The 27,500-nt window shown below is 40.5% G+C and overlaps 1 protein-coding gene across 1 annotated transcript in view; it reads right to left on the bottom strand.

The window, feature by feature from the left end:
• The window catches only part of LOC126993116 (protein gooseberry-like), a 52,203-nt gene extending 36,569 nt beyond the window's left edge, over window positions 1-15,634 (bottom strand). The window contains exon 1 of the mRNA XM_050851972.1: window positions 14,583-15,634. Coding sequence (XP_050707929.1) covers window positions 14,583-14,655 — 73 coding nt within the window. The 5' untranslated portion in view covers window positions 14,656-15,634. The remainder of the gene's footprint in view (window positions 1-14,582) is intronic.
• Between the last annotated feature and the right edge of the window lie 11,866 nt (window positions 15,635-27,500).

Genomic DNA, 27,500 nt, shown 5'->3' with positions numbered 1-27,500 from the left:
TTAATATCTTATTCCTGATGATATTGTCCCGGCCCGGTGATTAGGAGCGAAATGGTGTGTGTGTGTGTGTGTGTGTGTGTGTGTGTGTGTGTGTGTGCGTCTTTCCGTCTATTTCTCTGACTTTCATATTCTTTAAGCTGTACTGACTGGCTTTCCTTGTTTTTCGTTTTTTCGTCTTCTTCCTCCGTATACGAGGAACGACTCGAGCGACTCAGGTTGGTATTGTCAGATGCTGCCACCCCTCACACCAACTATTTCCAAAGGCCAAAAAGGAGGTTAAGCGAGTTATAATGAGTGTTCTTTTAGGTTCACGGTACAGAAGAAGGCTCAGACTACCACCAGGGTCATAAAAGTACCCCTGGAAATGCCCTAAACTCCCAGGAAAGACTAGTAAACTACGTGTTCTTGGGCGCAGAAGTGTTTAAAAATATGGCCCTCAACCTCTTCACGCTGCAATAGAGACGCCTATGAGGGGATATGATGCAGGTCTTCAAGTACCTGAAAAACTTTAATAATGTCGACCACTCCAAGTTTCTTTGAGCTACAAACCAATTTTAGAACTAGAAATACCGGTCTACCGATTCAAGCGTTGGCAGGAGTTTCTTCTCAAACCGAGTCATCCGCCACTGGAACAATCTTCCCTCAGAAGTGATAAATGCGAATACCATCAACTCCTTTAAAACTCGAATCGACCGCTACTTCGCTGCGTCAGGAGTTGTTTGAATACCCAAGGGCTTTCATCTGCTCTGCCTCACAAGCGGCTGTCGAGCAGATTATTTACCAAAGCGGGCAACCTCGTGATGAGTCATTAGGCTTTCTGTTGCCTGCACTTCCATGCTTCCTTCTCCTCCTCTTCCTCCTCTTTCTCCTCCTCCTCCTCCTGACAAATAGGTTCCTTCTTCCTCAATGAGTTATCTTACCGAACCTCGGCAATTATTCTCTCCTTCCCTTCTTTCCCTCCTCCTTCCCTTATCTCCCCTCCCTTCTCCTCCCCTCCCTTCCGCCCCCTCCCCTCCCCTCCCCCTTCCCTCCCTCTGTAACAGGACACGTCGGCCATTTGTCGTGTAAGTGACGTTTTGAAACATTTTGACTCCTCTTTCCACCCTCCTCTTGACCCTCCTCTTCCTCTTCCTCACTTCCTCTCCCCTCCTTCTCCCCTATTCTCCCTCTATGCCTCTCTTCTTTCCTTCCCTCCTTCTCCTATGCCTCTATATATTCTCCTTTCCTTATTGTTTTTTTTTCTCATTGTCTTATCACCCTCTTCTTCCTCCTCTTTCTCTCCTCTTCTTCCTCTTTTCTCCTTCCATTTATTCCTCCTTTCTTCCTTCCTTTATTTCCGCATACTTCATTTTTTGCCTTTCTTATTGTTATTTTCGTTTTCCTCCTCGTTTTTCCGTTTATTTAAGTAGTAATTGTAGTCAGAGAGAGAGAGAGAGAGAAGATCCATCACTAGCCACCTTGAGGTAATTTGTCGAGGATGTGACGGAGGAAAATTCTCTCTCTCTCTCTCTCTCTCTCTCTCTCTCTCTCTCTCTCACACACACACACACACACACACACACACACAGAGAGAGAGAGAGAGAGAAATTTGCATTCACTTACTGGAAGCGATTTACAGATTTACAGCTTTCCGGTAATTTTCTAATGGTCAGTTCTCAGGCCATAGCGCTCTCTCTCTCTCTCTCTCTCTCTCTCTCTCTCTCTCTCTCTCCCACGCTTTCCCTTTCTCTGTCTCACTTTCTCTCATTTTCCTTCTTTTCTAGTGTTTCTCCTTTCTTCCTTTCTATTTTTCCTTCCTTTCCTTTTTCCTATCTCTTTTTATTTTCCTCCTATTGCCTTCGTTTATTTTTATTTATCTTTTTCTATTTTTTCTTCCTTTATCACTATATTCTAATCTTAATTCCTTCCTTTTTCTCCTCTTTTCTTTCCTATTTCCTTCCTTTTATCCTCGTTTTCTCCTCCTTATATATTTTTTTCTCTTTCTGTCTGCCCTTCATTGCCTCCCTCCCTCCCTTCCATTATCTCTCATTCACGCTCTCCTCTCACTTTCCTCCTCCTCCTCCTCCCTCCCTTCTTTCCCTCCTTCCCTCCTCCTTTTCTTCCTTCCTTCCTCTCTCTTTGTTTACATCCAATTCTTGAGGTTTTACAGCTTCTTGTAAATTCCAGTGTGTGTGTGTGTGTGTGTGTGTGTGTGTGTGTGTGTGTGTGTAAGGAAATAGTTACTTGTTCTTGTTTTTTTTCATTTCCTTCTTCATTTAATCATTATTTTCCTTCTCTTTCGTTTACTGTTTTTTCTCATTCTTTTTATCTTTTCCTTCCTTTTTTTCTCTATTTATTTTCTTTCTTTTTTATTTTCTTCTTATTTCATCATCGTCATCATTATTATTGTTCACCTTCATTTTCATATTCATATTAATTTACTTTAAACAACAACAACAACAACAACAACAACAACAATACTTTCTCAGGTAAATCACAGGTGAGACGCTGATAGATGAACGGACAGGTAGTAAAGTCCCTCTCCCTCCCCCTATCTTCCTCCCTTTCTTCCTCCTTTATATATCTATCACCGGCCTGTACCTTCCGTTCGTCTCCCTTCCTCTACGATCCTCTCCCTCCTCCCTTCCTCTCCTTTTCTTCCTTCCGTTCTTCCTCCTCTCTATGCACCCATCACCAGCTCCTTGACGTGTATATTTAAGTTTGAGAAAGAGGGGAAGGATAAGGAGGAGAAGGAGGAGGAGGAGAAAGAGAGGAAAGGGAGAGGAAGGGGAGAGACGGAGAAAAAAAAGAAGCGAAAAGGGAGATGAAAAGGAAGAAAAGAGGAAGAGAAAGGAGATAAAATAAAATTGATTGAGAGAGAGAGAGAGAGAGAAACTCTTACCTGTACAGTCTCACTCCCAGGTAAGAAAACAATTAGGTGGTGAGAGCAATAAACGGGTATGGCTACTGACACTCTCTCTCTCTCTCTCTCTCGTAACAGGAAATCGGAAGGGAATGTTAAGGAAATGCATACACACACACACACACACACACACACACACACACACACACACACACACACACACACACACAACATGGCCGCTGAAGGGTTATTCCATTGTTGCTGTGTGTGTTAGGGCCGTGTGCGTGTGGCTGCATACACACACACACACACACACACACACACACACACACACACAGGTGCACACAGGGTTACTTAAATGGTGAGCTTATTGGTAAGTCTCTCTCTCTCTCTCTCTCTCTCTCTCTCTCTCTCTCTCTCTCTCTCTCTCTCTCTCTCTCTTATTTTCAGTATCTTTATATTATTTTTTTGTTTTGCTGTTAAATTATCGTAAAAACCCTTCGTACGACAATTTCCCGGTTCGCGTAAGATCGTTGTGTGAGTTAAGACATCGAAGCTGCGAGGGAACACGGCGGGAACATGTGTTTAACTCGTTTTTTGTGCCTCTCTCTCTCTCTCTCTCTCTCTCTCTCTCTCTCTCTCTCTCTCTCTCTCTCTGTCTTGTTTTGCACTTTATTTATCGTTTGTGTGTGTGTTTCTGTATTTATGAACGTATAATTTTACTGTTTTTTTCTTTCATGTTCTATTCTCGTTGTTGTATATCTGTTTTAAGTTATTTTCGTGTTTCAGCTGATCTCTCTCTCTCTCTCTCTCTCATGGACTGCCCCAGCTCGTTAGTGGTGCAGGCTGATTTTATTTATAGTGGCTGCCGTGGGAGTATATGCCTCTTGCTTGGCCCATGCTGCCCCCCGGTGCTCCGCTTGAACAAAGTCGCTGAAGTTAGGGTTGATTGAAGGTGTTGGCAGCATGTGGGTAACCTTCCTCCACTCGGCAATGGTTGAAAATTGTCAGCGTGCATCAGTGGGATTCGAACTTTGGTCCCCGAGTTCACTACACCCACATGCTAACCACTCGGCCACCGCCTCCCCTACTACTACTACTACTACTACTGCTACTACTACTACTACTACTACTACTACTACTACTACTACTACTACTATTACTACTACTACTACTATTACTACTACTACTACTACTACTGCTTAAATATTTCCTCGCCTACAATATCTTTTATCTGTTTCCGAAAAAAAATATTAAATCGTCTATAATTTTTCCTTAGTTCGTATTTTTCGTCACTTTCTTTGGCGAAGCGAAGAAAAAAATATTACGTGTCAATCGTGAGTAAACAGCGTCACGTGACCAGAGAGAGAGAGAGAGTAATGGAGATGAATAAGTGAGTGAGCAAATAAGTGACTCATATTTTTCTATTTCTTCTTTTCTATGATTCTGATGACGTCAATTTTTTCCTTCTATTTTTCCTAGTATTCTCTCTCTCTCTCTCTCTCTCTCTCTCTCTCTCTCTCTCTCTCTCTCTCTCTCTCTCTCTCTCTCTCTCTCTCTCTCTCTCTCTCTCTCTCTCTCTCTCTCTCTTGTTTCCTTTTTCTTTTCTTTTTTCTCTGTTTTTATTTCAACTTTTCTTTCTCTCTTGTTTCCTTTTTCTTTTCTTTTTTCTCTGTTGCTATTTCAACTTTTCTTTCTTTTAATTTTTCTTTATGTATTTTTTCACCATTTTGTTTTCATCTTTTTTTCTTTTTTTTCTCATTTTCCTCGTCTTTCTCCTTTTTTCCTCGTTATATCTTCCTTATAATTCAATTTTTCATCATTTTTTCATCTTTTTCTCTTTTTTCCTTCTTTTCCTCGTCTTTCTCCTTTTTTTCTTTTTCCTTCTTTTTCCTCATTATATCTCTCTTATAATTCCATTTTTCAACATTCCTATCCTGGCCACTTCCTCTTTCCACACGTCTTCTTTTCCCTCTTCGTCATCGTCCTTTTCCTCCTCCTTTCATCATCTTTATTTTACATTTCTTTTCCTTTTATTTTTCGTCATCCTTCTCCTCGTTTCCCTCTTTCAACTATAGTTCTTTTTACTCTTTTCGTCATCGTCTCTTTCCTCCTCTTTATATATTTTCATCATATCCTTATTTTATATTTATCATTCTTATGCTTTCTACCATCTCTCCTTGTTCTCCTCTTTCTATACTCATCTTTTCCCTCTTCGTCATCGTCCTCCTCCTTCTCCTCCACCTCCTTCACCTTCACGCAAGCACACACACACACAGACAACACATCATCCGCTGCATCGAATATAACTATCAATTTATAGAGACCATCCCTCACTTCGCCCCAACAAGCTATTTACATATCGCTACAGAGGGTGATTTATGCTTCTCTGATACATTATATATAGTCTGTCTGCGCGTCTGCCCAAATGCTTCTCTCATATTACAGTAGGTCTCTTGCAGACTCCTTATGTTCTTATGTTCTTATGTTATGTCTGGCTTCCTAGCTAAATGGCTCTCGGATGTTATGTCTGCCTTCCTAGCTAAATACCTCTCTGATACATAATACATATAGTCTGTCTGCGCGTCTACCCAAATGCCTCTCTCATATTACAGTAGGTTATGTCTGTTTGTCTGCCTTCCTAGCCAAATGCCTCTCGGATGTTACGTCTGTCTGCCTTCCTAGCTAAATGCCTCTCTGATACATAATATACGTAGTGTCTGTCTGCGCGTCTTGCCAAATGCCTCTCTGATAAATATGTCCTCGCTTGCCCTTCTTGCTAAATGCCCGTCAGTCTTGTGCTTTCAATTTGCTCTCGATCAGGTTATTTTTCCCCTTTCCATATCTCTTCTTTTCTTCCTTTCATTTTTTCCTTTCTTTCCCTTTTTATTTATTTATTTTTCGCGTGAATTGGGTGATAGAAATTTGCTCTCTATCTCCTCTCCTCTTTCTGTTCTTCTTTCTGTTCTCCTTTCTCTTCTTTTTCTTTTTCTTCTTTTCTACTCTCTTTTCTCTTTCTCTTTGTGTTCTCTTTTTCTTCCTTTTTCGTTTCCTTTTTTATTTTCCTTTTTTATTTTTATTTCTTTTTTACTGCATCTGCGTTGGAGAGAGAGATAGATAGATAGGTAGATAGTCATGTAGATAGATTAATAGGCTAATATACATAGAGATAGATTGATAGATAGATAAATAGATACTAATATACGACCTTCCTTAGTATAGCGATGATGACGTATTTTATTGTCCGTGAGATATTTGCTTTGGAGAGAGAGAGAATGATGTGGGTACTATTAGTTATAACGTATTTGATTTCCGTCCGCGGAGTTGCTCCCATTCTTATGCTCTGAGAGAGAGAGAGAGAGAGAGTAATGCGTAACGTGACATCCGTTCGTGAGTGTCGGCGGTGCAGCGGCGACGGCGCGGCGATGGAGTAAATAATTTTGTTAGCGCAGTTTCGTTTTTCGTATATTTTTTATCATATTTCTTTATTGTATTTGTATTCTTACTTATGCTACTGCTACTGCTACTACTACTACTACTACTACTTCTACTACTACTACTACTACTACTACTACTACTACTACTACTACTTCTACTACTACTACTACTACCATTACTACTACGACTACTGTTGCTGTTCTTAATAAAGTTAGAGTGAATGAATTTTGTACAGTAACTCAAACTAAGGCGTTATAATGACGTGATAGAGTTCAATATACACACAAAGACGGATAGAAATAATACTAATAATATATGAATAGAGAGTCGGTTCTTATCCCGCCTGAACTAACTCTAAATTTGGCCGCTGTGTAATTTAAACGGACAGAACACGGAAAGGCTGAGTGTTAGTTAGCATGAGGAAGTGAGACATTAGAGACTCGCATTGCCGGGAGGGTGCTAGAAAAAGAAGGCAAAGGCTACAGAAAGGAAAGGGTGGAGGAGAAAGTGGTTGCGCTGGTCAGGGTTACGATGCGGAGTATAGAAAGGAGTTAAAAAGTGATGGAAATTAAATACAGAAAATATATGAGTTATGGAAAGCAAAAGAAAGGAGGGGAAAGTGATTGTGTTGGTCAGGGTAACGCGGCATGAAGGAAGGAGTTCAAAAAGTGACGGAAATTGAATACAGAAAATATATGAGTTATGGAAAGCAAAAGAAAGGAGGGGAAAGTGATTGTGTTGGTCAGGGTAACGCGGCATGAAGGAAGGAGTTTAAAAAGTGACGGAAATTAAATACAGAAAATATATCAGGTATGGAAAGCAAAAGAAAGGAGGAAAAAGTGATTGTGTTGGTCAGGGTAACGCGGCATGAAGGAAGGAGTTAAAAAAGTGACGGAAATAAAATACAGAAAATATATAAGTTATGGAAAGCAAAAGAAAGGAGGAGAAAGTGATTGTGTTTGCCAGAGTAACGTTGTAGCGTGAATAAAGGAATTAAAAAGTTACGCAAATTAGATACAGAAAATATATCAGGTACGGAAAGCAGGAGAAAGGAGGAGAAAGTGATTGTGTTTGCCAGAGTAACGTTGTAGCGTGAATAAAGGAATTAAAAAGTGACGGAAATAAAATACAAAAAATATATTAGGTACGGAAAGCAAGAGAAAGGAGGAAAAAGTAGTTGTGTTTGCCAGGGTAACGTTGTGGCGTGAATAAAGGAATTAAAAAGTGACGGAAATAAAATACAAAACATATATTAGGTACGGAAAGCAAGAGAAAGGAGGAAAAAGTGGTTGTGTTTGCCAGGGTAACGTTGCTGCGTGAAGGAAGGAGCTGAAAAATGACTAAAATAAAGTAAAGGAAATATATGCGTTGTTTGTCGATGATTCTAGGTTCGGGATACATGTAGGAAGTTTAGTACCGGTGTTTCTTTATGTATTTCTATTGTGGGGAAAATATCGGTTAAATTGATTAAAGAAACAAGCTGCAGGAAAGATAATGCCCGCGTCTTTTTTATATATATTTCAGTTGTGGGAAAACACAAATTGAGTTATAAAAAAAAAACTACTGTAGGGATTTTGAATTAGTAAGCATATATTATTGCTACTATTACTACTACTACTACTACTACTACTACTACTACTACTACCACTACTACTACTACTTCTACTACTATTACTACTACTACTATTACTACCTTTTCTTTTACTTTATCAAATACAGAAATTGTCGATATATAAATGTAAAAAAAGTTGCAGGTATTTAATGGAGTAGAATATGTTGTAGAAAATTATGAGGCATTTAAATATTGAAGAAATACTACTACAAATAAAACAATCAGCGTGAACGTTTACCGACCACACACACACACACACACACACACACACACACACACACACACACACCACAAAAGACCCACCGCCGCCTTTTCTAACCATTCCTCCTCCTCCTCCTCCTCCTCCTCCTCGTCAGCCTCCACCCACAGGCGTCAGCAAACAACCCTCATTACCTCTAATTGGCCCACTTAATTAACAACCTCAGGCGCGCCCACCGCCACCGTCACCACCATCGTCACCGTCACCACCACCACCACGTGTGTCTCTTCAATCCTTTTCTTTCCCTTTTTCTTCCCTTTTCTTTCCCTCTTTTTCTTCCCTTTACCCCTTCGTTTTTTTTTTCTTTACCAATCGTTTATTTGTTTTCCTTCCTCTAAATTTGTGTTGCTTTAAATATTTTTTTCTGCTTTCCTTCATCTTTCTCTTTCTCTTTCTTTTCTCTCATTTTTTTGTCTTCTTTCTACTTTCCTTTCTTTTTATTTCTCTTGTCTCCTTATTTTTTCTTTCTGTAAATTTTTGTTTTTCTTTCTTCCTCTTTTCTTTGTCTGTTTCTTTTCGCCTTTCATCTTTTCTCTGTCTATCTTTCTGTTTTTCTCTTCCTCTTATTCGCTTTCTTACAAATATATTTTACTTTCTATCTTTCTAAACTTCTATCCTTTGCTGTCTTTCCTTCGTTCTTCTTATTCTTACATATATTATTTTCTTCATTCTGTTTATATTTTAGATTTCATTCCTTATATTTTACCCTTTTGATCATGCTGTCTGTCTTTTATATTTCTCTCATTCTCTCTTTTTTAATTCTTAGTTTTCATCCATCTCCTCTGTCTTTCTTTCCTTCCCTAACTTTATTTATTTATTCATGTGTCCTTCTTTAACTACATTTTCACCCCTGTATTTGTTTATTTACCCGCGGACCTTCTATAATTCACCGTCCCCTTCTATCACTTCTCTTATTTGTTCAGTATTCTCTTATTTATTCTTTTTATTCTTATTTTTCACCCGTCTCCTCAGTCTTTCTTTCTTTCCCAAACTTTCTTTATTTCTTCATGTGTCCTTCTTTTATTACATTTTCACCCCTGTATTTGTTTATTTATCCGCGGACCTTCTATGATTCACCGTCCCCTTCTATCACTTCTCTTATTTGCTCAGTATTCTTTGTATGATATTTTCTTAACCAATTTCTACATATTCTCGCTTTCCGTCCGACTTGTATGAGCTTTGGCTTCTGCTTTTTTTTGATATCTTTACTAACTTCATTTTACACGCTCTTATCGACAAAAAAAAAAAAAAAAAAACTAATATATTTCTCCAATGACTTTTTAAACTTTTTCTTGCTTTTTTTTCTTTCTCCTTCTGGCTTGTAATATCGTCGACTTCTTGTTATGTTCATCTCCTTTCTAACTTAATTTTACACGCTCTTATCGACACACACACACAAAAAAAACTAATATATTTCTCCAATGACTTTTTAAACTTTTTCTTTCTTTTTTTTCTTTCTCCTTCTGGCTTGTAATATCGTCGACTTCTTGTTCTGTTCATCTCCTTTCTAACTTCATTTTACACGCTCTTATCTACACACACACAAAAAAAAACCCTAATATATTTCTCCACTGACTTCAAACTTTCTCTTGCCTTTTCTTTATCTTTCTCCTTCTGGCTTTTAATATCGTCGACTTTTTGTTTTTTCTCACCTCTTTACTAACTTCATTTTACACGCTCTTAATTCCAGCGTAAAAAAAAGAAACTAATATATTTTCCGATTAACTTCTTCAAACCAATTCTTGCACATTCCCGCTTTCCACTAAATTTGTAATAACGTTGACTTCTTAAACTTTCTTGCCTCTGTACTTACTCGCTTTTATCACAGAAAAAAAATCCGATTGACTTTCTTAAAACTCTCGCACATTTTCTCGCTCTCCAGCTGACTTGCAATAACTTTGACTCCTTACTCTTTTTTTCAATCTTTACTAACGCTACTTTGCACGCTCGAATCCCTTACACGCTTTTATTATCAAAGAAGAAAAGAAAAAGAAACTCGTATATTTCCCGAATTGACTTTTTTTAAACTCTTTCACACATTTTCTCGCTTTGAGTCAGACCTCATAACGCTGAATTCTGACCCTTTTTTTATCATCTTTACAACCGACCGTCAATTTTCACATTTTTATCAACAAACGAGAAAAAGGAAACTATTGGAATTTTAATTTATACAACTCGTAACGCTGAAATCTGACCCTTTTTTTGATCTTTACAACCAATCCTCAATTCTCACATCCTTATCACCAAGCGAAAAAAAGGAAACTATTGGAATTTTAATTTATACAACTCATAACGCTGAATTCTGACCCTTTTTTTATATTCTTTACAACCGACCGTCAATTTTCACATCCTTATCACCAAACGAAAAAAAGAAACTATTGGAATTTTAATTTATACAACTCATAACGCTGAATTCAGACCCTTTTTTTATATTCTTTACAATCGACCGTCAATTCTCACATCCTTATCACCAAACGAAAAAAAGGAAACTATTGGAATTTTAATTTTTACCACTCATAACGCTGAATTCAGACCGTTTTTCATCTTCTTTAACCGACCGTCAATTTTCACATCCTCATCACCAAACGAAAAAAAATAAACTAATAGGATTTTTTTATTATCCATTTTCCATTTTTACAGTTTCTCGCTTTCCATCAGACCTGTAATACTGTTAACTTCTCTATCTCTTTTACCTTTCCCCCACGATCTCATCACCAACGAAAAATAAGTAATATATTTTCCATTTGATTTTCTTCTTCTACCCAGCGATGGTTTATATGTATTTAGCTAAAGTCGTTCAATCACCACTCCAGTACTTATGTTCTTTATCACTTTTCATAATAGTGATGTTTTTTTTTCTCGTTTAGTTCGTGTTCGTCCCTCTTTATTCTCTCTACATCTCTCTGTTTAATTTGGTTTTATTATCTTCCTTTCCTTCTTTGTGTCTTTCCCTTTACACGTTCTTATCACCGACGTAAAAAGAAAAGACAATTCAATATATCTTCCTTTTTATTTCTTTCGTCTGTCCAGCGTTGATTTATTTATATTCAGCAAAATTCATTCAGTTACCACAACAATATGTCCTCCAGGTCTTTAAATTGATAAGGAAGGAGTTCATAATTTTTCCTCCGTACCTTTCTCTACCTTTCTCAATATATTATCCCATTAACATCTTCCGTCCAACGTTGATTTTTTTATTTTAAGCAAAACGCATTCAATTTTCACAACAATACTTCTTCTCTGGGCCTTTAAATTAGTAAGGAAGGAGAGATAATATTTTTCCTTCGTACCTTTCTTTACCTTTCTCAGTATATTACCCCATTAACATCTTCCGTCCAACGTTGATTTTTTTAATTTTAAGCAAAACTCATTCAATTTTCACAACAATACTTCTTCTCCGGGCCTTTAAATTAATAAGGAGAGATAGCTAATATTTTTGCTCCTTACCTTTCTACCTTTACTAATATAGTTTCCCTTCAACTTCTACTGTCTAACGTTGATTTTTTTTATATTAAGCAAAACTCATACAATTCCCACAACATTACTTCCTCCGGGCCTTTAAATTAATAAGGAAGGAGAGATGGGTAATATTTTTGCTCCTTATTATTCTTTACCTTTACTAATATATTTTCCCTTCAACTTCTACTGTCCAACGTTGATTTTTTATATTAAGCAAAACTCGTACAATTCCCACAACATTACTTCTTCTCCGGCCCTTTAAATAAATAAGGAGAGATAGCTAATATTTTTACTCCTTACCTTTCTTTACCTTTACCTGTCTCACCTGTCTACTCTTTTTTTGGCGGCGTTAACGAGGGACAGGTAATCATCATCCCCCCATATAAGGGTTTGACGTCTTAATCCACATATTTTCTCTCTCTTGTTCCCTTCTTTTATTGCATTATTAACCATTCTATTTTTCTGCTATATATTTTTCTCAGTCGTGTGTTTTCCATTCAGCAAGTCATGGATTGAATTATTATCATGGTCATTCTTACATGTATTTAACTCTAATGATTTATGTATGCCGAAGCTTAAAAAATTGTATTATGATCATTATTATTATTATTACTCACCGTATTTCCCTGACTATGACTGAGGATAAGAAACGGAGGAAGAAGAAACGGAATGAAGGAAATTAAAGAGGAAGAGAAGAAGAAAAACTAGAGAAGGATAAGGAGATAAGAGAGAGAAGAACTAGAGAGGAGTAAGAGAATAATAGAGAAGGATAAGGAAATAAAGAGAATGAGAAGAAGAAGAAAAAGAACTAGAGAAGGACGAGGATAATAAAAGTGAAAGAGAAGAAGAAGAAGAACTAGAGAAGAATAAAGAAGGATAAGGAAATAAAGAGAACGAGAAGAAGAAGAAGAAGAACTAGAGAAGGATGAGGATAATAAAAGTGAAAGAGAAGAAGAGGAACTAGAGAAGAATAGAAAAGGATAAGGAAATAAAAGAGAATGAGAAAAAGAAGAAGAAATAGAGAAGCATAAGGATAATAAAGGAGTAGGGATAAGAAGCAGAGCAAGATATAATAACCAGAAGGAAAAACGAAAAAAAAAATCATGTATGTAAAGAAAGGAAGAGAAATGAACGAGAAAATTATGAAAAACAGAGAAGGAATTTAAGGATGAGAAAGATATAAGGATGAGAAACAGAGGAAGATATAATAACCTGAAGCAAAAACGAAAAAAAAAAATAATGTAAAGAAAGGAGTAGAGGAGTTAAGAGACTAAATAAGATGAACGAGAAAATTATGAAAAACAGAGAAGGAATTTAAGGATGAGAAGCAGATCAAGAAAGCAGATCAAGATATAAAAACCTGAAGGAAAGACGAAAAAAAATAATGTAAAGAAAGGAGTAGAGGAGTTAAAAGACTAAATAAGATGAACGAGAAAATTATGAAAAACAGAGAAGGAATTTAAGGATGAGAAGCAGATCAAGAAAGCAGATCAAGACATAATAACCTGAAGGAAAGACGAAAAAAAATAATGTATGCAAAGAAAGGAGTAGAGGAGTTAAAAGACTAAATAAGATGAACAAGAAAATTATGCAAAACAGAGAAGGAATTTAAGGATGAGAAGCAGATCAAGAAAGCAGATCAAGACATAATAACCTGAAGGAAAGACGAAAAAAAATAATGTATGCAAAGAAAGGAAGAGAGGAGTTAAAAGACTAAATAAGATGGACGGGAAAATTATGAAAAACAGAGAAGGAATTTAAGGATGAGAAAGGTATAAGGATGAGAAACAGGGCAAGATATAATAACCTGAAGGAAAGACGAAAAAAATAATGTATGCAAGGAAAGGAGTAGAGGAGTTAAAAGACTAAATAAGATGAACGAGAAAATTATGAAAAACAGAGAAGGAATTTAAGGATGAGAAAGGTATAAGGATGAAAAACAGGGCAAGATGTAATAACCTGAAGGAAAGACGAAAAAATAATGTATGTAAAGAAAGGAAGAGAGGAGTTAAAAGACTAAATAAGATGAACAAGAAAATTATGCAAAACAGAGAAGGAATTTAATAGGAGCCAATCTCTTGAAATAGGAGAAGACAGCCGTGGAGGAAAAGGAAGAGGGAAGATGTACTTAACTAGGAAGAAAAAGATGGGAAGAAAGATAGGAAGACAGGGAGCTGGAGAGGAACAAAAATAAGCAGTAAATATACGAGAAGACACAGAAGACAGGATGACGAGGAATGACTTCACGTGTTAACCCAACTTTGAGGAATAAAAGAACGGAATTAAGAAAAAAAAAAGAAACGATAGAAGGAGAAATAGAAAAGATAGTACAGGAGAGGGTGGAAATTGCCTTGGAAATAAACTAGACTAAAAGAAAAAATCAAGGAAGAAAGAAAGACCAAGAATCAGTAAGAACAGGAATAAGGAAATAGCAACAAAGACACAAGAAGATGAAAAGTAGAAAAAAATACTGAAGAACAAATAACCATCAGTAACAAGAATACAGGATATAGAAACGAGAACACAGGAATTAGGAAAAGGTAGAAAAGTATAGAATAACAAATACCCAATAGAAACAACATTAGGATTATAGGAACAAGGACACAGGAAGAAAGAAAAAAAAGGTCAAGCACAGATAACCAGTAGAAGGAAGAGTAGGAGAATAGAACCAAGGAAACAGGACCAGCCGCAGTACTCCCGCTAAACCCTCCAGGACCCAGAACCTCCCCTTGAGAACATAAGAGAGAAAGAAAACAAATAACCAGCAGAAAGGACATAGGACATAGGACCAAGCACACAAGATCCATCACAGAACTCCCGCTAAACCCTCCAGGACCCAGAAACTCCCCTTGAGAACATGAGAGAGAGAGAGAGAACAAATAACATACAGGAACAGAAGGAAGGACATAGGACGTAGGACACAGAACCAATCACAGGACTCCCGCCAAATTCTCCCGGCCCCAGCATCTCACCTTGGAAGGGGTAGCCGACGAAGCAAGGCTGTACCGTCTGCATCATGGTGGAGGCGCCGCCGGTCACGGTCATGGCATGCACGCCGCCGCCGCCCCTCACACCCTCATGGGCGCTGATCACACCCACGCGCCCGCAGACGTGTGGTGGGTGGGGGACGGTCAGCGATGGGCGTTAGATGGGTGACGGTCAGCGGTGGACGGTGTTGAGAGGGTGACGGGTGGACAGGTGATGGTCAGGACGGTCGGTGGATGGTTATTGGGCGGGTGACGGTTTGACGGGTGAACGGATGAACGGGTGACGGTGAGCGGCTGTCCCCCGTCACTTTACCCTCCGCAAGGCACTGGGGTTGGGTTGATCTGACTTGGGTTAGTTTAGTTTGGCTTGGGTTGTCTTGGGTTGACTTGGGTTAGATTGGTTTGGTTTTGGGATGGTTTGGGTTACCTTAGTTTAGCTTGGGATATCTTGGGTTGACTTCCGTTAGTTTGGGTCAGGTTAGGTTCTCTTGGGTCCCCGTGGGTTAGCGTGTGTTGCCTTGGGTTGGGTAAGGATGCCGTGGACGGAGGTTCGGTTATTAACTCGTTGTCGCAGGCGGTGTAGTGTTGGCCAGTAGGTGGGAGGTGGAGGAATGCGTCGCTCCTTCGTATCCCCACCTGTCTTTACCGGGCGTCGTGGACAGGTAGGTGAATAGGTGCTTGTCCTTACTTCACTGTTTATACCTGTCCTTTTCCCCTTCTCGCACGTTAGGAGGGAATTACGCTCTCTTTCTCTCGCTGTCCCTGTCTCTCTCTTTCTTTGACTCTCTCTGTCTCTCCTCACAATGCCAGACAGTCAGCGTTACAGATCCTTTCTTTTGTTCTTCTTATCTGTAATGTGTCTCTTTCGCCTTCTCTCTGTCTCTCACAGCGGCAGTCGGCAAGCGGTACATAGCCTTTGCAACGGGGCTTAGTACTTCTTATCCGCGTTCTCTCCCCGTGCCTCTGTCCTCTCTGTCTCCAGTCACACGGCCAGACGGTACAGAGCCCCACCGACCACGTGTTCCAGCAACCACCAACACTACACAACTAATAACACAACCTCGTCTTCGTCCTTCTCCGCTTAGCCGCACGAAGACAACCACCGTCGGGCGAGTCTCCCCTCCCATTGGCTGCCGTCCCTCAAGCTCCAGCCTCCCACAAACCTCGATCTCGCTTCTGATTGGTGGAGGGGAGGCAGTAGGCGGGGCTTCGAGTGTAATCCAAGGCGCTGTGTAAATATTATGAAGATCTGGGCGTGGCTTTAACCCGAGTGTGTGTGTTTGTGTGTGTGTGTTTAGCGCTACGCCCCGCCTCTCTCTCGCCCTCTCTCTCTCCCTCTCTCTCTCCCTTAAATTGGGCTGTTAGGACGCGATCAGCCGGGAATTTTCTAAGAGTTAAGAAATAGGAGGAGGAAGAAATAGGAGGAGGAGGAGGAGGAAGAGGAGGAGGTAGCGTGATAGTTCTGACTTCACCCATACTTTTTTTTCGTTTGTCTGTCTCTCTCTCTCTCTCTCTCTCTCTCTCTCTCTCTCTCTCTCTCTCTCTCTCTCTCTCTCTCTCTCTCTCTCTCTCTCTCTCTCTTATTTACGAGTTCAGGTGAGAAGGAAGGTCTGAACGAGGGGAGGAAAGAGGGGAAAGTAAGGGGAGGGAAGAGGAGGAGAGGGGAGGAAAGGGGAAGGAAGACGATGAAGGTGAAGGAAGGTGAGGGGAGGAAGGGGGAGGAAAAAGGGGAGTTCTCATCACCCCAAACAGCCGTGGGATATAGTGAGACCCTCCCTTTTTTCCCCTTATATTCTCCCCTTTCCCCTCAATCCCCATCTGTCCATTTCCTCCCCAATTCTCTTCCCTTCCTATGTTGCCCCTCATCTCCCCATTCCTCTCCTCCTATCTCCATTCCTTCCTCTTATTTCCCCTTTTTTTTCCCTTACATTCTCTCCCCTCTTTCCCTTCATTCCCCATCAGTCTATTTCCTCCCCTCTTCTCTTCCCTTCCCATGATTCCCCTCATCTCCCCTTCCTCTCCTCGTATCCCCATTCCTTCCTCCCATTTCCCCTTTTTTCCCCTTATATTCTCCCCCATTTCTCCTCCCTCCCCATCTGTCCACTTTCTCCCCTCTTCTGTTCCCTTCCTATGCCTCACCTCATCTCCCCATTCCTCTCCTCCTGTCTCCATTCCTTCCTCCCATTCCCCCTTTTTTCCCCTTACATTCTCTCCCCTCTTTCCCCTCAATCCCCATCTGTCCATTTCCTTCCCCTCACTTCCTCCCTTTCCTAACTCCCCTCATCTTCCCTCAATCCCCTTACCTCCACTACTTCCCCTCACTCCTCCCTTCCTCTCCTCCCTTCATCTCTCCTTCCCTCCCCTCGTCTCTCTATTTCTTCCCCTTACCTCCCTTCGCTTCCCCTTTTTTTTCCTCTCGTCTCTCCATTCTGTCCCCTCTCTTCCCTTCCTTTCTCTTACCTTCCCTTACCTCTCCATCTTTCCCCATCATCTCTCTATTTCTTCCCATCACGTCCTTATGTTTCTCTCACCTCCCTTTCCCTCCCCTCGTTTCTCTATTAACTCCTCTCAACTCCTTCCCTTCCCATTACTTTCCTTACCTCTCCTTCCCTCCTATTCATTTCTCCATTATTTCCCCTCAGTCTCCTCTCTTCCTTTTCTTGCTCCTCGCCTTACAGTTTCCGTTGTTTGTGTTCAAGATGAGAGAAAATTCGTAAACAAGAAAGCAGAAGAGGAATTGAAGGATAAACTTCTCCAAAGTGAAACGATAAGGAAAGGGAGAGAGAAATGAAAAGGAGGAGGAGAGTGAGAGAAGAGAACATCATAAGCGAAAAGTAGAATTAGTAAAAAAAATGATAAAGATGTTGAATTAGTAATGACCAGCGATGAAAAAAAGGAAAGAGCATGAAGAAGAAACAGGAAAGAAAAATTAAGTAAGGAAATGAAAGAAATAAGAGTAAAGACGGAAACAGACACAACAAAAAACTAGAAAAACCGAGAAGATGTGAAATAACTAGAAAAATAAAGAAACGAGATATCAGAATCGAGAGTAAAAGGCGGAAAAGATAATAACAAATAACAATGAATAACAAACAACGTGTAAACAAACAAAAACACGCACAAACACCTGGGCGACACCAATCACGGCCTCACGTCCTTAGTCCTTCACGCCCGCCACCACGGACGGCTGAATTATTTGGTCCGTGGCGCAGAACTCCAAGACTTCACGCGCGGGAGAAAGAAAAATGACGGACGGTGAAAAGCTTACACAGAGATATACACACACACACACACACACACACACACACACACACACACATATATTTCTTCTTACAAATACACATACATACATACACATTTCATTCACAAATTCTTACACATTTTCATACATACATATATTCTTTCTTACATACTCACATACATACATTCATACACACACATATTTCATTCACAAGGTACTACACATATGCATACCGATATACATACATACATACATACATACATACATACATGGATACATACATAGATACATTTTTACACATACGCACATACATGAAATTCGTAGAAGAGAAAAGAAGAAAAAAAAACCTCGAAACTAAAACGTACATATGTAAAATCCAAAATATACATACATTCATACATACATACATACATTCATACACACACACACACACACACACACACACACACACACAGTTGCGTTCTCACATTTGAAAGACAAGATGGACGTGAAAGAAGATAATGCAAGCAAGAAGAAGGAAAAAAGAAGAGGAGATGGAGACGTTAGAAGAGGGGGAGGAGAAAGATGAGGAGTTCGAGGAAGAGAAGGAGGAGAAGAAGGAGGAAGAAGAGGAGCAGAAAACGGCGTAAGAGGAGTAGGAGGAGAAGGATATGGGGAGGAGTAAAAGGAGGAGGAGTAGGAGGAGTAGGAGGAGGAGGAGGAGGAGAATAGACAACAAATATAAAAAAATAGAAAATAGAAAAAAAATAGAACAAATAAATATGAAAGAAGAAAGATTATAAAAGGAGGAGGAAGAGGAGGAAAAATAAAAGAAGAGGAAGAAGAAGAAATACCAAGAGGAAGAGGAGAAGGAGGGGGAAAAGGAGAAGAAGGAAAAGAAGAGGGAAGACTAAAAGGAGGAGGAGGAGGAGAAGGAAAACAGAAAAGGAGGATGAGAAGGAAGGAGAATGAAGAAAAAAAAAAAAAGGAGAAGAAGGAAAAGAAGAGGAAAGACGAGGAGGAGGAGGAGGAGAAAGAAAACAGAAGAGGAAGATGAGAAGCTTAGGAAGGAGAATGAAGAAGAAAAAGAAAAAGGAGAAGAAGGAGGAGGAGGGAGACAACGACGAGGAGGAAGAAGACGAGGAGGAGGAGGAGAAAGGGGAGCGATGACGAGAAGGAGGAGGAGGAGGAGGAGGAGGAGGAAGAAGAAGAAGAAGAAGAAGAAGAAGAAGAAGAAGTGTAGTCACGGGCGCCGGACCACCCTGAGAGGCGGGGTTTGGTTAATTTACGAGGCGCTGGGCAGGTGACCACGACAAGGTGTGTGTGTGTGTGTGTGTGTGTGTGTGTGTGTGTGTGTGTGTGTGTGTGTAAGTATACAGTAGGTTCTTTTACCAGTCATTCCACCACTCATGCCATCGCTCCTCCTCCTCCTCCTCCTCCTCCTCCTCTTCTTCTTCTTCTTCTTCTTCTTCTCCTTCTTCTTCTTCTTTTTCTTCTTCTTCTTCTTTTTCTTCTTTTTATTTCGTTCGTGTTCTTCTTACTGGTCTTATTCCTTTTTCTGTTTTTCTCCCCTCTCCTCCTCCTCCTCCTCCTTCTCCTCCTCCTCCTCCTACTTCTCCTCCTCCTCCTCCTCCTCCTCCTCCTCCTCCTTCTTTTAATCCGTAGTGCAAACAAGTCCGTGACCAGTCTAAAAATCAAAGCCTGTGTGTGTGTGTGTGTGTGTGTGTGTGTGTGTGTGTGTGTGTGTGTGTGTGTGTGTGTGTGTGTGTGTGTGTTCCGCCCTGACGCAGGTGAGATGAAGGCAAACAGAACAGGTGACAGGTGAGCGAGTGCCGGGAGGAGGAGGAGGAGGAGGAGGAGGAGGAGGAGGAGGAGGAGGAGGAGGAGGAGGAGGAGGAGGAGGAAGATATATGAAGAGAAGAATGAAAGGAACAAAGAAACCAAAGCCAAAATAATTGATGGTTAAGAGAAGTAATAATAATAATAATAATAATAATAATAATAATAATAATAACAATAATAATAATAATGATAATGATAATATAACGATTTACGGGTCTTCTATCCATCTCTCTCTCTCTCTCTCTCTCTCTCTCTCTCTCTCTCTCTCTCTCTCTCTCTCTCTCTCTCTCTCTCTCTCTCTCTCTCTCTCTCTCTCTCTCTCTCTCTCTCTCTCTCTCTCTCTCTCTCTCTCTCACCCCTTAACCCTCATCCTCTCCATCTTCTTTCCCTCCTCCCCCTTACCTCCACAAGCCCCCTCCTCTTCTTTCTCCATTTTCCCTCCATCCCTCCTCCCTTCTCTCCCTCCTTTCCTCCCTTTCCTCCCGCTGAGGCAACATATGTACAATGTCTCCATCCCGAAATTGGAGGTAAATGAGGAACCAGGTGGAGGGAGGGAGGGAGGGAAAAAAATGGCCGGTATGGGGAGAGAGAGAGAGAGAGAGAGAGAGAGAGAGAAGGGAAGGAAAGGAAAGGAAAGAGAGGGATAAAGAAGGGAGGTAAGGGAAGGAAGAAAGGGGAAAGGAAAGAAAGGAAGGAAAGAAGGAAGGGAAAGAAGGGAAAGGAGAAGGAAGAAAAGGAAAGGGAGGGAAGAGAGTAAGGAAAAGAAAGAATAAAGGAAAGTTAATGAAAAGGAAGGAATAGAAAAAAGGAAGGAAGAAAGGAAGAAAAAATGAGAAGTAGAGAAGGAAAGGTTATATTTTGAGAGAGAGAGAGAGAGAGACTTCACGCTTTTCTCATTTTTTCTCTCCCTTCTAACTGCCAGATCTCTTAAGTGGTTTCTTTCCTCCCCTTTTTCCTTCTCTCCTTCCTTCCTTCCTTCCTTCCTTCCTTTTTTCCTTGCTTAATTTCTTTCGCTAATTCTTCTTTTATTTCAATCCTTTCAATATTTCTTCCCTTATTTTCCATTCTTCTTTCCTTCCTTCCTTCCTTCCATACATTATACAACCAAGAGAGAGAAAAAATACAAATATACTCTCTCTCTCTCTCTCTCTCTCTCTCTCTCTCTCTCTCTCTCTCTCTCTCTCTCTCTCTCTCTCTCTCTCTCTCTCTCTCTCTCTCTCTCTCTCGTGACACCCCAAGTAGCAATTTGTCACCACATTTCATGAATATGTCATAGTTCACAGAGAGAGAGAGGGGTTGGGAGGGAGGAAGGGTGGAAGGAAGGAACTAACGAACGAGTGAAAGAAGAGAGAGAGAGACATATATATAAACTTTTCAACAGATATCGAATACCCAAACGAAGAGTACATAAGCTGTCAGGTCATGTCAGTAAAGGTAATGACAGCTTGTGTGTACCGAGGGCGAACACACACACACACACACACACACACACACACACACACACACACACACACACACACACACATACATAAATAATACACGCACATATATTTTTTTCTTTTTCTTCTGTGTGCGTGTGTGTGTGTGTGTGTGTGTGTGTGTGTGTGTGTGTGTGTGTGTGTGTGTGTGTGTGTGTTTCTTTTCACACACAATAACAATGATTGATACAGTAAGAAAGAGAAAGAGAAGAAAGAGATAGAAAGAAAGAAAGAAAGAAAGAAAGATAGATAGATAGATAGAGAGAGAGTTAGAAAAAAGAGAGATAGAGAGATAGGAAGAACGTAAAAGAGAAAAAAATGAGAGAGAGAGAGAGAGTAAACATTAAACCATTCAATATGATTTTCCTCACTTGATTATACCTCACCTTTTCTCCTTCCCTCCTTCCTTCCCCTCCTTCTCCTATTCCTTCCTTCCCATTTTCTCTCCTTCCTTATTTCCCTCCGTTCTTCTCTCCTCATCTTATTCTTAAACACACTTGAAATAGATAGTTACATAGATAAATGGATAGATAGATAGATAGATAGATTGATTGTCTTTCTCTCATTTATATATTTCCTTCAGTCTGCCTGTCTTTCATCCTCTCTTTCTTTCCTCTGTTTTCTTTCTTTTCTCTCTCTCTCTCTCTCTCTCTCTCTCTCTCTCTCTCTCTCTCTCTCTCTCTCTCTCTCTCTCTCTCTCTCTCACACACACACACACACAGACAAGTTCTATAGGGGGACATATTCTAAAGCATATTTGATAAGGCGTTCGTAGGAGTTCAGGGCATTTTCAGGGGTAGTTTTATGAGTCATCTGGTAGTTGGTCCATTTTTCCGTACCATGAACCAGAAAAGCACTCGTGAAAATCCTCTGGCCATTTTTCCATACCGTGAACCCCAAAAACCACTCGTGAAAACCTACTCAATTTCCTCTCGGCGGTTTCTCTTTCTCTCTCTTTACTTCACATTCCTTTCCCTTCTCTTCTGTTTCTCTCTCTCTCGCTCGCTCACTCTCAAGTTCTTTTCCTTTCTCTCTAAGTTGATGTGAGAGCCGAGAGCGTCTGCATGAGAATACCGACCTGACTGTGGTCTATTCTATCAGGGTTTGTTGATGTCCTGCTCTCCTAACGCAGTATCAGATGAAGGCCGGTGGATCATATTATCAAAGCATGTTATTTATGTTATTTCACCGTTTCTCTCACATTCCTCTTTCTTCTTTTCTGTTTTTCTCTCTCGTTCTCGCTCTCTCTAGTTCTTTTTCTTCTTCCTTGCTCTCTCTCTCTTATTTCTCTTATTTCTCGCTTTTCATTAAGGAGTTTTTTCTTTTATACTTTGCTTACTTTCTTTTTGTTCGTGTCTTTCCTTCTCTCTCTGTGTTTGTTGTCTATTTGTTTATCTATCTGTCTTTATCTGTAGTATGTATATTTTTCTGTCTCTGTCTCTCTTTATTCCTGTTTTTTGTTTCTGTCTCTCTCTATTCCTGTTTTCTGTTTGTCTCTCTATTCCTGTTTTCTGTTTCTGTCTCTCTCTATTCCTGTTTTATGTTTGTCTCTCTATTCCTGTTTTCTGTTTGTCTCTCTCTATTCCTGTTTTCTGTTTGTCTCTCTATTCCTATTTTCTGTTTGTCTCTCTATTCCTGTTTTCTGTTCGTCTCTCTATTCCTGTTTTCTGTTTGTCTCTCTCTATTCCTGTTTTATGTTTGTCTCTCTATTCCTATTTTCTGTTTCTCTCTCTATTTCTGTTTTCTGTTTGTCTCTCTATTCCTATTTTATGTTTCTACCTGTTTTTTTTTCTGTCCCTATGTTTTAAAAGCTTATCAGAAGGATGTGTGTTTGTTCAACGTGTGTTTTGTTATTATTTTTTAGTAATGATTTAGTACTGAGTCTACTTTTCACCTTTTTTCATGTTTTTCATCACCACCACCACTACCACTGTCACCACCACCACCACTATCACCACCACCAAACCTACCTCAACACTACCACCAGAATCACTATTACTAAGATACCTCTCCTCCTCACCTCTCCTATATATGCCTCCCAGTCCTCCTCCTCCTCCTCCTCCTTCTCTTTCTCCTTCTCCTTCTCCTCCTCCTCCTCCTCCTCCTTATATCATAGTTCTTGCATGATCGACCTGTTAGTACTTTTATATTCCCGTCACGACCTTCTTTTGTCCTCCTCCTCCTCACCCTCCTCCTCCTCCTCCTCCTCCTCCTCCTCCTGATGGTGAGGCTGCAGGCTGCTCTAGTTATTATTGTTATTATTGTTATTATTATCGTTATCATGCGTGTTATTCCCTTTGTGTGTGTGTGTGTGTGAGTGTGTGTGTGTGTGTGTGTGTGTGTGTGTGTGTGTGTGTGTGTGTGTGTGCAGACGGAAGGTAGCAGGAGAGCACACATTATACCGTGTTCCCCCATCACCGAAGCCACGCGCGCCCGCACACACACACACACACACACACACACACACACACACACACACACACCTCCCTGTCACCTTCCTAACACTTACACCTTTTCCTTTTCCTTTTTTTTATCCCTTTTCTCACTTTTTTTTCTCAATATATTTTCTTTTTTCTTTGTCACTTTCCTTTTTCTTTCTTTTTCTTTCTTTTCTTTTTTTAGCTTTTCTTGTTAGGTTGTTTATTTGTTTGTTTGTTTGTTTTTTTCAGACCGCCTTTCTTTCTTTCTCTTCATTCTTCTCTCTCTCTCTCTCTCTCTCTCTCTCTCTCTCTCTCTCTCTCTCTCTCTCTCTCTCTCTCTCTCTCTCTCTCTCTCTCTCTCTCTCTCTCTCTCTCTCTCTCTCTCTCCACCCAACTTCATGGTAACCTAAAAACTATATACAACTTCTCTCTCATTCCCTTACCTCTCTCTCTCTCTCTCTCTCTCTCTCTCTCTCTCTCTCTCTCTCTCTCACTATCACACTATCTCTCTCTCTCTCTCTCTCTCTCTCTCTCTCTCTCTCTCTCTCTCTCTCTCTCTCTCTCTCTCTCTCTCTCTCTCTCTCTCTCTCTCTCTCTCTCTCTCTCTCTCTCTCTCTCTCTCTCTCTCTCTCTCTCTCTCTCTTCTCTCCTTTCCTCCCTTCTGACGAGTGAGGGCGTTTCCTTCAAGGGTTTCCTCTCCCTTGAGATTCGGAGGGAGAGAAAAAAATAAGTTGGAGGGAAAAAAATACCTCCATATACACTTTTTCTCTTTTTCTCTTTTTACCTCACATTCCTTTCCCTTCTTTTCTGTTTTTCTCTCTCGTTCTCTCTCTCTCTAGTTCCTTTCCTCTTTCCTTGCTCTCTCTTTCTCTCTCACTTTTCTTGCAACAAACGTACTAAGCTTTCTTTCTTCTTTCTTTCTTTCTTTATATTTTCTTTCTTCCCTCTTTTTTTTTCTTTTTCTCTTCCTTTCCTTCTTTCTTTTGTGTCTTTCTATGGGCAACTAACGTAATAATGCTCTCTCTCCCTCTCTCACCCCCACCCCCCTTCTCTCTCTCTCTCTCTCTCTCTCTCTCTCTCTCTCTCTCTCTCTCTCTCTCTCTCTCTCTCTCTCTCTCTCTCTCTCTCTCTCTCTCTCTCTTGGTATCATTGGAGGAGCGTGACTATTCCTTTGACACCTACAGATAAAATTGAGGTTAGGGAGGGAGGGAAGGAGGAAGGAGGAAGAAGGGAGGAGGAGGAGGAAATGAGAAGGAGGTAATGACAGGGGCGGAACAGGAGGCAGGTAGCGGAGAGAGAGAGAGAGAGAGAGAGAGAGAGAGAGAGAGAGAGAGAGAGAATTAGGTATGGTCCATGTCTTAGATAACGTAATGGTATAGAGAGAGAAAGATTGAGATAAAGAAAAGAACCAAAGAAAGAGAGATAAAAAGAAAGAAAGAAAGAAGGAAAAAGAAAGAAAAAGAAAAAAAAGAAGGAAAGAAAAAAAATCAAGATAATAAAATGCCAGACAGAAGGAAGGAAAGGAAAATAAAGATAGAGAGTGAAAGATAAAAACATATAAATAAAGAAAACAAGAAATAAAAAGCAAACAACCAAATCAAACGAATACAAAAAAACAAAACAAAAAAATCAATCCACACACTTTTCCAACCTCCTCCTTATACTCAAATGTTATGGTGCGTGTTATGGTAGCGTTATGGTGGCGGGGACTGACCTTCATGGTACAGACTAACGCGGGTGACGGGAGAAGTGGGTGTGAGGGTGTGGGTGTGGGTGTGACAAGCGGGTGACACGGCCTTCCTATCATTGCTGTTACGGGCTGGCTATGGTGGCTGTTTTGGCAATACTATGGTAGCTGTCATGGTAGTCGTATGGTGAGTGTTACGGGCTGGCTTCGGTGGCTGTTATGGCAATGCTATGGTCGGTGTCATGGTAGTCTTATGGTGAGTGTTACGGCTGGCTATGGTGGCTGTCATGGCGGGTTTTGCGGTCCTGTCAAGGTTGGCGTCATGGTAATGGTATGGTGGGTGTTATGCTGGTTTTATGGTGTCGGTAATGGTGGTGATGGATTGATAGTGGTGGTGGTGATTGCGGTGGTGGTGGTGGTGATTTGTGTTGTGATATACGCAGGTGAGGTGAAAGGGAGAGTATTGTACAGGTATCGAAATTGACCTCTCTTTTGGCTACTCTTTAATTTTTACTTTTTGGGAGCGGCGAGTAGCGGGCTTTTTTTTTTCACTTTTTTTTGTTGCCCTTGAGCCGCATCCTTTGATATTAAAAAAAAACTGCGCGTTGTCTCGGTGCTCATCTCCGTCGCATTGGCGTTTGAGCTTGTGGTGGGGGAGGTGAAAGGTGTGAGAGAATCCAGGTGTAAAGGGAAGGGTGAGGTATAAGGTAAGGTGTGTATGTTACCTTAATATATAGAAGGCAAAAGAAAAGTTACCTAGAATACAGTTACCTTGCTGTTTTGATATAGAGAAAGGCATAGGGAACGTTACCTGGAAATAGCGTACCTTGTTACCTTGATATACAGAGAGGTGAAAGAAAGTTAAATGGAAAATAAAAAGTGTAGGTGTAGAGGTGTTATCAGGTATTTAAACAGGTGTAAGAGAGTTTAGGTATAAGGTTGAAAGGTGAGGTGTAGTATAAGGTGTGCGTGTTACCTTGATATACAGAGACAAGGTAACGTGTGTAATTGTATAGAGGTGTAAGCAGGTAATTGTCTATACAGGTGAGCATAGAGGTGGGTTCAGTTAAGGGGATTTAGGCATTCAGATACGATAACATTAATAATATCTAGCAATTCTCTCTCTCTCTCTCTCTCTCTCTCTCTCTCTCTCTCTCTCTCTCTCTCTCTCTCTCTCTCTCTCTCTCTCTCTCTCTCTCTCTCTCTCTCTCTCTCTCTCTCTCTCTCTCACACGCACACACACACACACACACACACACACACACACACACACACACACACACACACACACACACCTGTACACACACTCACCTGTGACAATAGCCGCCCAGGTAAGGATGTGGGAAGCTGATGCCCTGAAATTATGCAGCTATGGCGCGTTTGTCATGGTGAGGGGGGGGGGGGAGGAAAGGGATGGAGGGAAGAGGAAAGGGGGAAGGAAGAGGGAGGAGGAGGGGAGGGGGGGGGGAAATGGCGGGAAACTAGAAAAGGATATGGTGAAAGAGAAGGTATACCAGAAGATTAAAAAGGAGGAGGAAAATGGGAGAGGAAGAAATGTGATAGGGGAGGGAGGGAGGGAGAAGGAGGAGGATAAGGGAAAGGGAGGTAGGAGGAGGAGGGGAAAAAAGGGGGAAATTAGCAGAAAGAAGAAAGTATAATAGAGGATAGAGAATGAAGAGGAGGAAGGAAGAACGGAGGAAATGTGATAGAGATGGCAGGGAGAATAAGTCATGGAGTCTGTCTTATTACGTGTCACAATCTATCAACGTCAACAAATTCTTCTTAACCTCCTAATCATTTCGGCTCATAAACACCTTCTTACCTGAGCTTTGATAACTTAACTATCTCCTACCTGAGTCTTACCTGTCTTACACCTGAGTCTTATTACCTGTCTTGTCAGCCGCGTTACATCCCTTGAGACTAATCATTTAACACCAACTAATGCCTCTCAACCTCCTCATTATCTCAACCAATAAACACCTTACCTGAGATTTAATAACTTACCTGTCCACCTGTCTTATACCTGAGTTTATCTTGTTACCTGTCTTGAGTGTAAGCTATCAACACCAACAGATTCTTAACTCTCATTTTTTTCAGCTCATAAACACCTCATACTTACCTGAGATTTAATACTAAGCCACCTGCCATTTACCTGAGTCTTTTATCACCTGTCTATCTTATTACCTGAGTCTCCCTAATTGCCTGTCTTGAGTGTAGTTTTTCAGTATCTATCAAAATCTAGTTAACTTCTTCATT

This window comes from Eriocheir sinensis, unplaced genomic scaffold (genome assembly GCF_024679095.1).
Source record: "Eriocheir sinensis breed Jianghai 21 unplaced genomic scaffold, ASM2467909v1 Scaffold564, whole genome shotgun sequence".
In the NCBI taxonomy this organism is placed as follows: Eukaryota; Metazoa; Arthropoda; class Malacostraca; order Decapoda; family Varunidae; genus Eriocheir; species Eriocheir sinensis.
Note: the sequence above shows the minus strand (reverse complement) of the source record. Positions and strands in the feature narration are given on the sequence as shown.